At 52.2% G+C, this 14575-nt stretch overlaps 1 protein-coding gene across 14 annotated transcripts in view; it reads left to right on the top strand.

The window, feature by feature from the left end:
- Positions 1–14475, top strand: part of Arhgap39 (Rho GTPase activating protein 39) — a 104986-nt gene extending 90511 nt beyond the window's left edge. For 5 of the 14 annotated variants that reach the window (XM_076556186.1, XM_076556188.1, XM_076556185.1 and 2 more), the window contains 7 exons: positions 523–1084; positions 7555–7647; positions 10648–10721; positions 11323–11522; positions 12222–12313; positions 12918–13087; positions 13228–14475. In XM_076556186.1, coding sequence (XP_076412301.1) covers positions 523–1084; positions 7555–7647; positions 10648–10721; positions 11323–11522; positions 12222–12313; positions 12918–13087; positions 13228–13422 — 1386 coding nt within the window. In that variant the 3' untranslated portion in view covers positions 13423–14475. Of the gene's footprint in view, positions 1–522; positions 1085–7554; positions 7916–10647; positions 10722–11322; positions 11523–12221; positions 12314–12917; positions 13088–13227 lie in introns of all 14 variants that reach the window. The other 9 variants (XR_013046462.1, XR_013046463.1, XR_013046464.1 and 6 more) reach the window with 4 other exon arrangements.
- The last annotated feature ends 100 nt before the right edge of the window (positions 14476–14575 follow it).

Below are 14575 nucleotides of genomic sequence, written 5' to 3'. Positions count from 1 at the left end.
CTGGGGACGGCTTCAGTAATTTCTGAGCAGCAGCTGTCTTGGGTCCCCATATGGCTTCTGAGACCTGCTCTAGGCTGTGGGAAACAGAATAATCAGGGACAATGCTTCCCTTAATAAGAGGATGGGCTCTGGTTATATAGGCAGAGGGAGGGACCTGCAGGGTCAAGCCCCAGACAAGTGATAAAAGAGCCAGGTCCTCCAGCACTAGGGTCACAGGGTCATGCAGAGGTAGGAATGGGGCTGGTAGTTAGTAGCTTTGCCTATAGGAGGTGGATGCTAGCCGTCCTTAAAGGTGTCGAGATGGCATCCCCATCTAAGATGTCATGTACCACCCTCACCCACAGTCAGGTTTCCTGAGAACAAAGACCAAGGCTGTTACTCTATCCTCAGCCTCTTGGTCATGTCTCCTGGGCAAGCTGAGACTCACCTGGCTGGCTCACACCTCTTAGGGCTCTAGTCGTGCTGGGCCTGTTTGCCTGCCCAGCCCACCCTCTGATGGCCCAGTCCATTTGTCCTTCCCAGTCTGAGGACCTCGGTGCCTGCGCGCAGTTTGAGAGCAGCCGGCAGAACCGGAGTGCAGTGCCCAGCTCCAGCTGTGTCTTCCCCACATTCACCCTGCGGAAGCCCTCCTCCGAGACGGACATCGAAAACTGGGCCTCCAAGCACTTCAACAAGCACACCCAGGGTCTCTTCCGGCGAAAGGTGTCCATAGCCAACATGCTGGCCTGGAGCAGCGAATCCATCAAGAAACCCATGATCGTGACCAGTGACCGGCATGTGAAGAAAGAGGCCTGTGAAATCTTCAAGCTAATCCAAATGTACATGGGCGACAGACGGGCCAAGGCAGACCCCCTGCACGTGGCCCTGGAGATTGCCACCAAAGGCTGGAGCGCACAGGGCCTACGGGATGAGCTGTACATCCAGCTATGCCGGCAAACCACAGAGAACTTCCGCCTGGAGAGCCTGGCCCGTGGCTGGGAGCTCATGGCCATCTGCCTGGCCTTCTTCCCACCTACCCCCAAGTTCCACTCCTACCTAGAGGGCTATATCTACCGGCATATGGACCCCGTTAATGACACCAAAGGTAAGGCCCAGCATGTGGGACCCTCAGCACCCCAGCTTTGCTGCTGTTGAGGTTAAGGGCTATGGAGAGGGCTCCTAGCCATGCTGGGTAACACCGGCCAGTTCCAAGAAGATATACAGTCCCCTGGAAGACCCCAGACCCCTTATCCTCTGCTTTGTGGGCATCCTCAGAGAATCCTACCTGAACTCTGAGAAGAGCCCAGGCAGGCCTGGCAGAGATAAGACGTAGAGCCTTGTGTATCCACTCTGCTCCAAACCTACCATGGCTAGGGGCAGGCATTGTCAAGCTCCTGTACCCTTACTGCACTCGGTTTTGTTACCCTGTTGTTAGAGAAGATGCCTGGAGAGGCTCAGGCCATCTTCTGTGTAGGGTCTGGGCCACTGGCCTAAGCAAGGAAGAGCATAGTGGCCAGGATGTGCCACCAAGCTCCAGCCCACATGCCCATCACTTAAGTCTGGGAGTTCCCAGCTAGTGGCCATTATGAGCTGAGTTGCCCTGTGAGGGCAGAAGGTGGTACTATCACAGATCCCATGGCTGCCTGGGGCCAAGTACAAGGTCCCCAGAGATATGCCATAGTTGTATCAGCTGGGTAGTTGCTCTGAGCCCTGGGCTAGCTGGAGTGGCCACACGGCAGAACATAGGTAGCTGTGTGGTCGTCTTCCACCTCAGCAGTTGTTAAGTACCGGTGTAATATAGCCACAGAACTGATGTCTAGATGTACACCCACAGGCTCAAACACACACATGCTTGCAAGCTAGATCACACAGTGCTCTACATTGCTCCCTGGGAGGAAAAGAGTCCATCTTGGACTAGAAACTGAGGTACTTACTGTTCAGGGCCTCTAGGCCTTGTCCCCAGCAGGTATGGGGAAAGCCGTTTTCATAATGCTGTGGGGTTAATGTGTACACAGGAGGACAGGGCAGAAACCTCATGGCTTGAGCAGCCTCCTGGAGAAGGTGTGCAAAGCATTGGTACGGTGCAGTACCTCAGCCAGTTGTGAGTGACATTTCAGAATCCATGTGATTTCTGCCCCAGGCACGCTCTTTTTGGAATAGGTCCTGGCAGATGTGTAGCTTGGCATGTGGTCTATGTTCCCATACTTACACGGAGGACTAAAATCAGGTTCCAAGCAGCTTGGGACTACCATAGGCTTTAGTGGGGAACTCAAGAACCCCAGTCTTTGGTCCTCTTAAGCCTTTCTAGAAGTAGGGGGACTCCTGGGAGCTGTGTTTTGTTGACCTCATTGGTCGCTTCCTTGTCCTCTTCCAAGGGCCTGTCAGTTTGAGCTCTAGGCTATGAAGATGTGTCTTCACTTCCTAGTGCAGTATGAGGCCCACACACACCAAAGAGGGAACTTGAGTGAGAGAGTGAGCAAATGAAGATTGGGAGATGGTCAGAGGCCTAGGAATCCCTGGGTCAGCTGGCCAGGAAGAATGTAACTGGGCCATTTCTGTAGGACTTTCTGGGATGCTGCCCTTCACACAGACGCCTCTTTCCCAGTGTGTTAGACCCGTACTGTCCCGGCTTACACAAAAGAAGGAAATGGATTTAGCCTGGGGTCTGTGGCTTGACAGCACCCCATTTAAGGCTCATAAAGCCTTACCTCTGGACTCTTAAATGATAAGCAACCAACAGGCGGCTTGCATCTAGGCTGTGGGGCCTGGGCTGCTCTCACCGTCAAAACCCTCATCTCCATCCCTGGGTTGCCTCAAGTTAGCCTATGTAGAGCTTTGCTTGGCCTGGAGCCCAGAAGAGGCCTCTACATACAAGCTGGTCAGCCCTTTTTCAACAGGCCTAAACAGCATTGTTCAAGAACATGGGTCCTAGCCAGGCACTTTTAATGCCAGCACTCAGGAGGCAGAGACAGAATTGAATTGTTTTCTTGTTTGTTTGTGTGTTTGAGACAGGGTTTCTCTGTGTAGCCCTACCATCCTGGAACTCACTATGTAGACCAAGCTGGCCTTGAACTCAAAGATTTGCCTGCCTGTGCCTCCCGAGTGCTGGGATTAAAGGTATGCACCACCACTGCCAGGCTGCTACTCCATATGTTTTTAAGTAATTTGTTTATTTTTATTTTATGTGCATTGGTATTTTGCCTATGTGTATGTCTGTGTGATCTATGCTGGATCTCCTAGAACTGGAGTTACAGACAGTTGTGAGCTGCCATATGGGTACTGGGAATTAAACCTGGGCCCTCTGAAAGAGCAGCCAGCTCTTCTAAACTCTGAGCCATCTTTCCAGCCCTTGTTACTCCATAGTTTTAAGAAAGATGGGATTGGGGATTTAGCTCAGTGGTAGAGTGCTTGCCTAGCAAGCGTAAGGCTCTGGGTTCAGTCCTCAGCTGGGGGGGGGGGGGCGGATAAAGAATGAATGAATGAATTTCCAGTGTCTAGCTAAAGATGGTGAAAAGATGTCTGTGGTGGTGCACGACTGTAATTTCAGCTCTTGGAAGACTGAGGCAGGACAATCATAAATTTAAAGTCAACATAATAACTCTAACATAGTTAAAAGCTACATGGCAAGACACAATCCCAAAAACAAGACATGAGCAGGGTCTGGAAAGGTGGCTCAGTGGTTAAAAGTGTATAGTGTTCTTGCAGAGTTCCCAAGTTCAATTCCTTACATCCACATTTGGTGGCTCCTAACCAACTATAACTCCAGTTCTAGGGGACCTGATGCTTCTGGCCTCTGGCCTTTGTGGATACGCGCACCTACATGAACATACAACACACACACACACACACACACACACACACACACACACACACACCTTTTTTTTAAAAAGTCCTTGAAATTAGACCTTATTCTGCTGTGAAGAGACATCATGACCAAGGCAACTTTTTTTTTTTTTAAGATTTCTTTATTCATTATGTGTTCTGCCTGCATGCACACCTTCGTGCCAGAAGTGAACACCAGATCTCATTATAGGTGGTTGTGAGCCACCATGTGGGTGCTGGGAATTAAACTCAGGACCTCTGGAAGAGCAGCCAGTGCTCCTAACCTCTGAGCCATTTCTCCAGCCCCTAAGACAACTCTCCAAAGGAAAGCATTTCTGTGCTCCCTGTCACACTGATAATAACTAAACCTCTGAAACTAATTAGTGAAGAAGAAGAGGAGGAGGAGGAGGAAGAGGAAGAAGAAGAGGAAGAGGAAGAGGAAGAAGAAGAAGAAGAAGAAGAAGAAGAAGAAGAAGAAGAAGAAGAAGAAGAAGAAGAAGAAGAAGAAGAAGAGGAGCGTGTTGGAGGGCCTCCCACCACTAGCTTGTTACAGGTCTGGTCTATGTGAGGTAGATGGTAATCTATGAACATCACAGAGGTCCCAGAAACCGTCCCACTCAAAAGCAGGTCAATTTTCCTCAGAGGTGGAAGAGCTAGTCATTGAAGAAAGGGAGGTCTTTCTTGAATAGTGCTGAGAAGAACTGGACTTTCAAACATGGAAGAAATTAATCCCAACCTTCATTTTGCATTATACAAAAAATTAGCTCAAAATGGGTCATAAACCAGACAGGCATGTGGCACACTCATTTAATCCTAGCACTCAGGGGCAGAGGGAAATGGATCTCTAGGCCAGCCTGGTCTACAGAGGGATTTCCAGGATAGCTAAGACTACATAGAGACACCCTGTCTCAAGAAATTAAAAAAAAAAAAAAAAAAAAAAGTCATGAACCAAAGCATAAAACTCCAAACTATAAAACTTCCAACATAGGAGAAAGTCTTTGTCTTCCTGGATTAGGCAGTAACTTTTACATAATACCAAAAACACTGTCCATTGGAAAATTGAACTATCAAAATTAGATGTCCAATGAGATATTGTTAAGAGAATAAGGAGCTTAAGTGTAGCTCGGTGGTAGAGCATGTGAGTCTCTGAGCTCAGTCCTCAGCATCTTGCCCCTAAGAGAGTGGGGAATACAGCCAGTTATACAGGCTGCAGACAGAGAGCAGAAGCCGTGTAGACTGATGTATGTGGTTATGGGTTAAAGTGTAATCATTAGTATGAACTCATATGTACTCTGAAAAGACACAGCTCAATAACTGCAGAAGGGTTTAGAGAGACGTATGTGCACATAGGGACATGTATTTGCTGCTCTGTCGGCTGAGAGACCCTTAGAAGCAAGGATAAAGTAATGGCAACAAGCAAACATTACACCCATTTTTCTGGTTTCTAACTATAATTTTTCATTCTAAGAAACCATAGTTCTGGGGCTGGAGAGATGGCTCAGAGGTTAAGAGCACTGGCTGGCTGATCTAGAGGTCCTGAGTTCAATTCACAGCAACCACCTGGTGGCTCACAGCCATCTATAATGGGATCTGGGTCTCTCTTCTGACCTGCAACTGTACAGACAGCACTCATACATTAAAAAAGTAAATTTAAGAAAAAAAAAGGAAAAGAAAAATAACTGGTACTTTAAAAGAAAAAGGAAGAAAAGAATAGTCCTTTTGAGAAATGGTTGCTTTCATCCTAGTGTGGAGGATATGGAAGGTGGCTGGGGTGCCGGCACAAGTCTGTAAATCTCAGCACAGAGACGGCTTGAGGCTGGAGGATCTTGAGTTTGAGGTCAGCCCAGAGCTATACAGCAAGGGCTCAAAAATTCAAGACCTCAAATATTCAAGGGCATGTTCGCATTCAAACCACGATGAGCTCTCATATGAAAACTTTAGGATTCTGAAGTTTAGTATTTCAGAATTTAAAATACTAGAAAATGGAAATACCTGTGATTTGAATGAGAATACTTGGTGCTCAGTAGATAGTATTGTTTGGGGGAGCTTAAGAGGTATGGCCTTGCTGGAGGAAGTATGTCTGTGGGTTGGGCTTATTTACGTTTGTGTTCTGTTCCTGCCACCATGGCTTTGCTATTTCACCTGGATTCTAAAACTCTGTAACCAGAGGCTCCAACAAATTATTACTTTTGTGGTCAGAAAAAAAAAAATTGGCCGGGCGGTGGTGGCACACACCTTTAATCCCAGCACTCGGGAGGCAGAAGCAGGTGGATCTCTGTGAGTTCGAGGCCAGCCTGGGCTACCAAGTGAGTTCCAGGAAAGGCGCAAAGCTACACAGAGAAACCCTGTCTCGGAAAAAAAAAAAAAAAAAAATTCAAGGGCTGAAGTTATAGCTCAGTGCAAAACACTTGCCTGGTATTCACAAGGCTGTGGGTTCTGTCCCTAGCACCCAAAGTTAATAAAAAGGAAATATGTACAGCCATGCTTGGTAGTGTAGTCTTAGATCAAGTTACTCAGGATGCTAAGGCAAAATCAAGAGTTCAAGGCCAACTGTACCAATTTAAATAAGATCTTGTCTCAAAAAAGTAAAGAGGCCAGGTGGTGGTAGCACACACCTTTAATCCTAGCACTCAGGAGGCAGAGGCAGGGGGATTTCTGAGTTCAAGGCCAGCCTGGTCTACAGAGAGAGTTCCAGGACAGCCAGAGTTACACAAAGAAACCCTGTCTTGAAAAACCAAAACCAAGGGACTGGAGAGATGGCTCAGCTGTTAAGAGCATTGGCTGTTCTTCTAGGGGACTGGGGTTCAATTCCCAGCACCCTCTTGGCAGCTCACAACTGTTTGTAGCTCCAGTTCCAGGGGATCTGACACCCTCACACAGACATACATGCAGACAAAACACCAATGCACATAAAATAAAAATAAATAAACTCTTAAAAGCCAAAAGGGGGAAAAAACCTGTCTCAAAAAACAAAACAAGCATACAAGAAGGTAAAAGAGGCCCAGAGAGGCCGGGGGGTGGTGGCAACCCCTTTAATCCCAGCAGAGGCAGGTGGATCTCTGCGAGTTCAAGGCCAGCCTGGTCTACAGAGTGAGTTCCAGGACAACCAGGGCTGTTACACAGAGAAACCCTGTCTTGAAAAAATAAAAATTAAAAAAAGTAAAAGAGGGCTAGACCTGTCCCTCAGTGTCCAGTGCCTGCACTGAACCTCTGTGTTCAGTCACCAGTATTGACAATGGAGGCCTGGGGAGGGAGAGAAAGGGAGCTCTTGAGGAACATGAGCCTGATGAACACTTCCCAGTGGTAAAGCGTAAACAAAAGTATGAAATAAATATCCTTAACACATTCCTCCCTCATGACTATATTCCAAAGAGTACATGAAGGGAGAAGGGGATAAGGTAATTTCCCAGCGCAGAAAGCTGACAGGCATGACCTGAGCCCAGTGGCAATCCTGTCACCGCCGTTCACCCATTTCTGTTGACTTTGTAGTAGGTGGGTCTGTGGAGCAGACGCAAGCTCAGGAACCCAGGCTTTATCAGCGCCTCATCTCCCCGATCAGTGCGTCCCTCCGCCCTCTGCTCATCCAACTCCAGAGATGCCCCAGCCTCCTGGCCCCAGAGACACGGGGCCATCGGCTTGATGGGACAGACCCCTGCAGGCCCAGGGGCCTTCTTGCCACCGAGTGTAGGAACCACATGGGCAGTGGTTTCTGGCTTGTGTCCTGTGGTCCTCACGGTTCTGTTTGCTCCCCAGTGACACAGCACATAAAAGAGCTTCTGGAAAGGAACAGTAAGAAGAAGTCCAAACTGAGAAAGAAAGCCAAGCCTTATGTTGAAGAGCCAGATGGTAGGGCCTCTGCAGCCTGGGCGCTGCTCTGCACCGCTCCGCTCTCCAGCCATGGCCGCCTGGCCTTCTCTAACCGCTTCTGGGCTGGGGGAGGGACACTAACCTCAGGCTTGGGGCCTCCCAAGCAAGCAAAAGCCGGAGGTCTAGGGTGCCAAAATGACCCTAGAGAAACGGTGCGTGCCCCCCGCACCTCTTCTGGCAGTACCCACGACAATCCACAACTTGCTTCTTGGTGGACTAACCTGTGAAGGCCTGGAATCACCCCCAGGTGAGTGAGTGGGCCTGTCACTGGGGTGAGGCCCACAGGTGGAGGAGCTGGTTGTCTTGTGGCAAGTGCCTCCCTAGTCCTGTCCTCTAGCCTAGTACCTCTTGGGGACAGGGAAGCCCACCCTAGTATGGTCAGAGAATCTTCCCTCTCCCATGGTGGCCCCAGCAAAGCCTTCTCAAGTCCACAGTTTCTCTGCCTGCTGTCTTCCACCAGCATCCTTGCTCTTCCCGTGAGCCCTGTCTCAGGACCACTCTGCTCAGCTGAACTCCAGGGCAGGCTGTGCCTCCCTGTCTAGAGCTCTCAGTTCCGCACTGCCATTCTTCACGAGGCTTCAAGGCAGCTCTGGCCGTCCTGCACCACCTCTGTGTAGAGCTGCCAACGCCAGGCCCGGGGCGCAGTGTCTGGAACCCTTGTCTCCTGTCCTTTGCCCTTCTCTCTTCATGAAGCTCTTGCCTACTGTATGCCACCCACTGGAGCCCAGGGACAAGGCCAGGAGCTTTCTGTAGGTGAGGTCTGTTAGGACAAACGGGGCCAGCCGGAAGCTGCAGAGAGAGCATGATGACCCTTGCAGCCTAGGCCAGGATGGCATCTGTAGGGCTGGGAATTTGTCCTTGCTTGGGGCCTCCATAGCCCTAGCAGCCTGTGCTCAGACTGCTCATGGGGATAGTAGTGGGAAGTTATGAGAGCCTGCTTGCCTAACCACCAGGGGCATGGGAGCTGCATGGATGGCAACCATTTGTGAGCTGTGGGCAACAAGGTGGGGTCAAGTTCTTGTGGAACTTGGAGCGGAACTGGGCAGAGCCCTGAAGCTCAGACTGTGTCAGGTAGAGAACCAGAGCGCACTCTCCCTGGACCATGCCGGGTAGCAACAGCAGACACACAAGCCCTGGGCACACCCAGCAGTGTTTGAGGCTTTAGCCTACCCAGACTCCCGCTACAATGGTAAATCTCTGGAGTGCTGCTCCTAAGTCTGTGGTAAGCCGTTCTCACACATAAAACTGTTGACCTGCAGCCTGGTGGGTTCTTGCCAGGGCTCAACAAGGCTAGACTGGGGGCCCAGAGCAGACCTCCTCTTACAAGTTCTATGAGATGATGCAGTGACACTGGCTGACACAGAGCAGAAATCATGGACAGCTTCCTCGACTCCAGCCACACGTGCACAGCCACAGTCCTGGTCTGCCTGCTAGCGCCAGAATGCCAGCAACTGTCAGCTTTCCACTGGCTCCCAGGCTTCCGTGAGACAGGCGGTATCTCAGGCTAGCCTACAGAGAGGCAAGCCCAGAGAGCTTTCTTCACACCCACTACCAGCTGAGAGGTGATCTGAGTAGAGGTTCTTCTGTCCTGAGCAAGTATCAGATGAGGGCCTTTGCGTTCTTCCTCAGGGCGGCACTGTGGGCAGACAGGGGTGGGTAAGCTTACGACCCTTCCCTTCCGCTGCTCTCAGACCTCATCTGCTGAGCGGTCAGGGCAGGGGAAGCTCTTCAGCACTCTCCATCCTTTGAAACAGGGCAGCCTCACAGCAGTCATGAAGGGCAGGATACACTATCCAGGTAGCTGAGGCAAAAACCAAGGTGATCTGCCAAGGTTGTGGATCACTTGACCTGGGGCAGATTGTCCAAAACTTACATGTCTGAGAAATTTATAATTCTTTTGGTTAGAAAAGAACCACTTTACAGATGTGAATAAAACTTTTGTGATAAAGGGTTCTCATGGGCCAAAATATATACTTATGGGATAAATATACTTTTATATATATATATATATATATATATATATCATATATAATAAGTATATGTTTATATCCCTCTATAAGTTGGGGGATCTAAGGACCCCAGATGTCCCTACGAAACTGTCTCCTTTCAAAGGCAAAGGTACTCCCAATCACAGGCTTCATGGGCCCCAGCAGGTAGTAAGCTGGGGATTGTAGAGGCAGGACCTTCCGGAAGCACGCAGCTGGTGGCTGGTCTGTCCATGACTCCTTGTCTGTCGCCTGCCTCCCTCCTTATTTGCTGGGACCAGGTGGATGACACATGACATCATCTTCCGTTCTAGTCTATCACCTCCCAACACTCCAGTGGCACCAGCTCCTGCAGGGCACGAGACCCAGAACGCTTCCTACCTTTAGAGAGGAGGCCAGGCTTCGGGCCGCCATCATCTTACCCTCCTGTTAGATCGCGTGCTGGCACACAACACTGGCGTCTTCTACAAGCTGTCTTTCTCTAAGAGCCAAGCCTTGGCCACTCTCTCCCTGACACTCTGCCTCCAACTTCACTCCCTCCCTGAGGAAGCCAGGGCTGCTGGCCAAAAGCACCAAATGCTACATCCAGAAGCCTCTTCCCCTGGGTCCAGGGATGCCCAAAGGTCTTGCTAGGGTCACCTAAGGAGGAAAGGAAGTAGGGTTTGAAGGCCTTAGACCCAGGGTGTGCTCTTTTTTACCTATGACTCCTTTAGGGAAGCAGCTTGGTTCCCAACCTGTTTTCCCTAGGTGGCTGTAGGAAGGCTGGCAGAGGGATTTCTCCTACCCTACCCTAGCTCCTAGAGGTGGAGGAAGTGCCTCTTGCCTCTCCTCTTGGGTCTCTGCTCTGACGGACTGCCTGTGAGAGAGTATGGGCTACTGTGTAGCTCAGGGGTGGGCGAGAGGCTGGCCACGTCCCCGAACCCCTACAGTTGCTGTTCTCATCCCCTGTACCCCACATGTCCACACTGGCTGACTGCCACCCTCTCTCTTCCAGGGGTGGCAATAAGCACCTATGCGAAGTACTGTTACCACAAACTGCAGAAGGCGGCGCTGACTGGGGCCAAGAAGGTACAGATGCTTCTGGGAGAAGCAGGCTGGGGCACATGGCTCCCCTGCAGACCACACAGAAGCCTGATGGAGGGAGAGTGAGACTCAGGAGAGCACTGGCTGGCAGAGTGCCCAAGCCCGTGGTAGTGGCTGGCTAGGAAGGCTTACACCTGCACTTGCCACAGTCTCTTTCCCTTCGAGGGCCCCGGACCCATGCCTGGGCCTCCAGCTGAGGAGCAGTGCAAACGGGTACACATCCTAGACAGGGCGTCAGGTAGCCGCCCTGAGTAAGGTACTCCATCCATCTGGCCATACTCAGCCTCCCAGAGCCTGGGTTAGCATCCTGGCTGCACTGCTCCCTAAGAACTCCTGGCATGGTGAAATGCAGCAGTCAGGCACTGCCACATGCAAGCCTGTGGTGGGGATCCTCACCTCCACCTTCTACATAGCCATGGTTGGGGGTATTGCAGATGGCCTGATGGGAGACACCCCACCTTAGTGACTTGGATTAGGGTCTGGGTTGTCCCTGGTTCTTGTTGGGCCAAGGCCCAGAGTTAGGGAGAAGAGATGAAAGGAGGAGGCTGGACTACAGCAGGACCTGATGGCTGGGCTGTTTTCACAGGGCTTGAAGAAACCCAACGTGGAGGAAATACGGCATGCCAAGAACGCAGTGTTCAGCCCGTCCATGTTCGGCAGTGCACTGCAGGAGGTCATGAGCATGCAGAAAGAGCGCTACCCTGACAGGCAGCTGCCCTGGGTCCAGACGCGCCTCTCCGAGGAGGTGCTGGCGCTCAACGGTGACCAGACAGAGGGCATCTTCAGGTGCCTTGCCAATCCCAGACTGGGTGGGGAAAGAGCACAGTGGTGGGTTCACTATAGATCTCGACTATCAGGGACCATAAAGCCTAGAGGCCATGCACCCCAAGAGACAAGACGATGTCCCATCCATAGGGGGCAAGGTGCCTGTGTCACTGCCCAAAATAGCAACATGGCCAACGAGAGACAGCCAATAGGGGTCCAGAGTGACCCGGATACCAGCAAGGACATCACCTTTGATAAGAGCCTCAAAGATGGCATTGAAGCTGGCCAGGCAGCTCATCATCCCCAGTTCTTCACCCTGTGTGGACAGGATGTGACAGACCGTCCCCTGGGGTGGCACTTGCCTTTGCAGTATCAGCCACTGTAATGACTTGCCTGTCAGGACCAGGGATGTTCAAGCCCCCAAAGGATAAGTAGGGAAGCCAAGGGCCTAGGTTTGGGCTTTAGTGGCCGACAGAGGGAGACAGCTGCACAGAGAAACCAGCAGAGTCCCTGAAGGGAGAAGGCCCCAGGAGAATCCCACACCACTGACCCAAGTGCACGGGGCAGGATGCCCCCAAAAGAGCAACCAAGTCCTGACTCATCCCACCCTCCATGAGAGAATTAGTCAGGTTGGTGGGACCTTAAAGCTTTCTGCCCCTCCAGACTTGAGCACTGGGGCAAGATGATCTCCTCTGGTCTGACACTTGCCCTATGCTCTAGGGTCCCTGGTGACATTGATGAGGTGAATGCCCTGAAGTTGCAGGTGGACCAGTGGAAGGTGCCCACAGGCCTGGAGGACCCCCACGTCCCTGGTGAGCCCCAAACATACTTAACAGCTGGGTGGGTGTTGGTCTGCATGCATATCCCAGAAAGTAGATCACCATTCAGGCCAGGATCCCTGTCTAGTCATCCACCTCTGGATCACCCTATGGCCTTGTCCCTCTGTCCTTCTGTGGCTGCATCTCACCATCCTCTTCCACCCTGGAACCTACCTCCAGAAGCATTCTCTTAGTGAAGTGATGTCTCCCCATCGCTTTCAGACATCCCCCCACTGGACATGCCAGTGTTGTTGACGCACCCCGGGCTCTGCCCCTCCAGAGCAGCCCGGCCCCCAGCTCTTGGGGCATTTTCATCCAGCTACTTCAGCAGCTGCACAGCCCTTCTGACAAAGTCTATTTGTAGTCATTGTGGACCTACATACACCTAAACCACCAAGATTGATCCCAGGTCCTCCAGCAGCTAGTGTCTCTGGGATCTGGGCTCCGTCTCAACAGCTTTGGCCAAGGGGCCCCTTTCCAGCCTGCTCTATACCCTGGCACACACTACACTCCCCCTGCATCTCTGGATGTGGCCTCTGGTGGATGCTTGGCTTAGGGGCCCTCAGACCATAACCATCTAAGCCACTCCTATCCTCAGCATCGCTGCTGAAGCTGTGGTATCGGGAGCTGGAGGAGCCCTTGATTCCTCACGAATTCTACGAACAATGCATTGCGCACTACGAGAGCCCGGAGGCTGCAGTGGCCGTGGTGCACTCGCTACCGCGCATCAACCGTATGGTGCTGTGCTACCTCATTCGCTTCCTCCAGGTATGCATGCTCTGCCCCCAATGCCACGCCAGTGCCCACCTTTCACCCTACCCAACCTGCCTTCCCTGCTAACCCCTTAATATCCACGCCCACCCTCCACTCTGCTCTCCTCCTCTCCCTTCTCCGCTCCCCCCACTTAGGTGTTCGTGCAGCCAGCCAACGTAGCCATCACCAAAATGGACGTCAGCAACTTGGCCATGGTGATGGCACCCAACTGCCTGCGCTGCCAGTCGGATGACCCACGCGTCATCTTTGAGAACACGCGAAAGGAGATGTCCTTTCTGCGAGTGCTCATTCAGCATCTAGATACCAGCTTCATGGAAGGCGTTCTATAGCACGCGGGCTACGGACACCAGCTAGGGTGACACCCGGGGAGGTGGGAGGGAAGGCCCCAGCGCGAGGCAGCATGCCAAGCCCCGCCAGACGCCCGCCCTGCCCCGCCCCAGACCCTCCTGGGCAAAGCAGCCGCGCCATATCTCGCGGCCAGTTCCTGCGGGCACCGGCTCGCCCCGCCGGCCGCAGGCCAGCCCCGAGAAGTGCCTTCTGTTTGCCGGAGCCGAGCGACACTGCCCTCCTGGTCGGCCGAAGCACATGCCGCGTTGCTCAGGGCAACACGACCTCGTCCCCTCTCCAGGGCAGTCTGCCACCCAGGCACTCTAGCCCTGACCCCTCCTACCCTAGTCTAGAGGCCTCTGGCCCGGGCCTGAAGGAGGCTTAGAGGCGCTCTAGAGAGCTGTGCTGGCCACCACTCGGACGCAGTCCCGTCGACCTAATGCCTAATAGGTCTTTGTGCAAGGGGAGGCCCCACACCAAAGCCCTCTGGGGTGGGGCCAGGGCTAGGCAGGCGTTCTTGGGGCGGGTGGGGGAGGGTGAGAGGTTTTTTGTTTTTGTTTTGGGTTTTTGTTTTTGGTGTGAGTCCAGAATCTAACCCGCACCCAGCCTACTTGTGTATAAAGATATAAATAGAACGACAGATGTCAGAATTAAGTTTGCTAAGGACATAGTTTTAACCAGATGCTATTTATCTCTTGAACTGCCATTGCCGTCCTCTCGCTGAGCAAGTTACCACCACCCTTTGACCTCACGGCCTCTGACCAAACTCCACACCCGGGCGGGCGGCCTGCGGATGGGACCTGGACTCGTCCGCCTTTTCCATCCTGGAATCTGAGTTCCAACAGTTGTCAAACTTAATTTCTCCCGTTTATATATATATATATATTTTTAGAGTTGTTTTTATTTATTAAAAACAAAAGTCCCGCCTTGGCGAGGCCCGTAGCCCCCTGGGGCGGATCCTGGACCTCTCCGGCGTCCCTGCCGCAGGCGCTCCCTCCGACGTGTGGACAGAGGTGACAGCGCTCGGTGTGAATAAAGTTCAAATGCACACTCAACTGCCTGTGCCTGGTTACTTCGACGCGGGGAAGGGGGGGTGGGGGCGTGGTCCACACAGTGTGGCTCCTCCCCGGGGGCGGGGCTCCGCGCCCCGCCCCG

This window comes from Peromyscus maniculatus, chromosome 20 (genome assembly GCF_049852395.1).
Source record: "Peromyscus maniculatus bairdii isolate BWxNUB_F1_BW_parent chromosome 20, HU_Pman_BW_mat_3.1, whole genome shotgun sequence".
NCBI lineage: Eukaryota > Metazoa > Chordata > Mammalia > Rodentia > Cricetidae > Peromyscus > Peromyscus maniculatus.
Note: the sequence above shows the minus strand (reverse complement) of the source record. Positions and strands in the feature narration are given on the sequence as shown.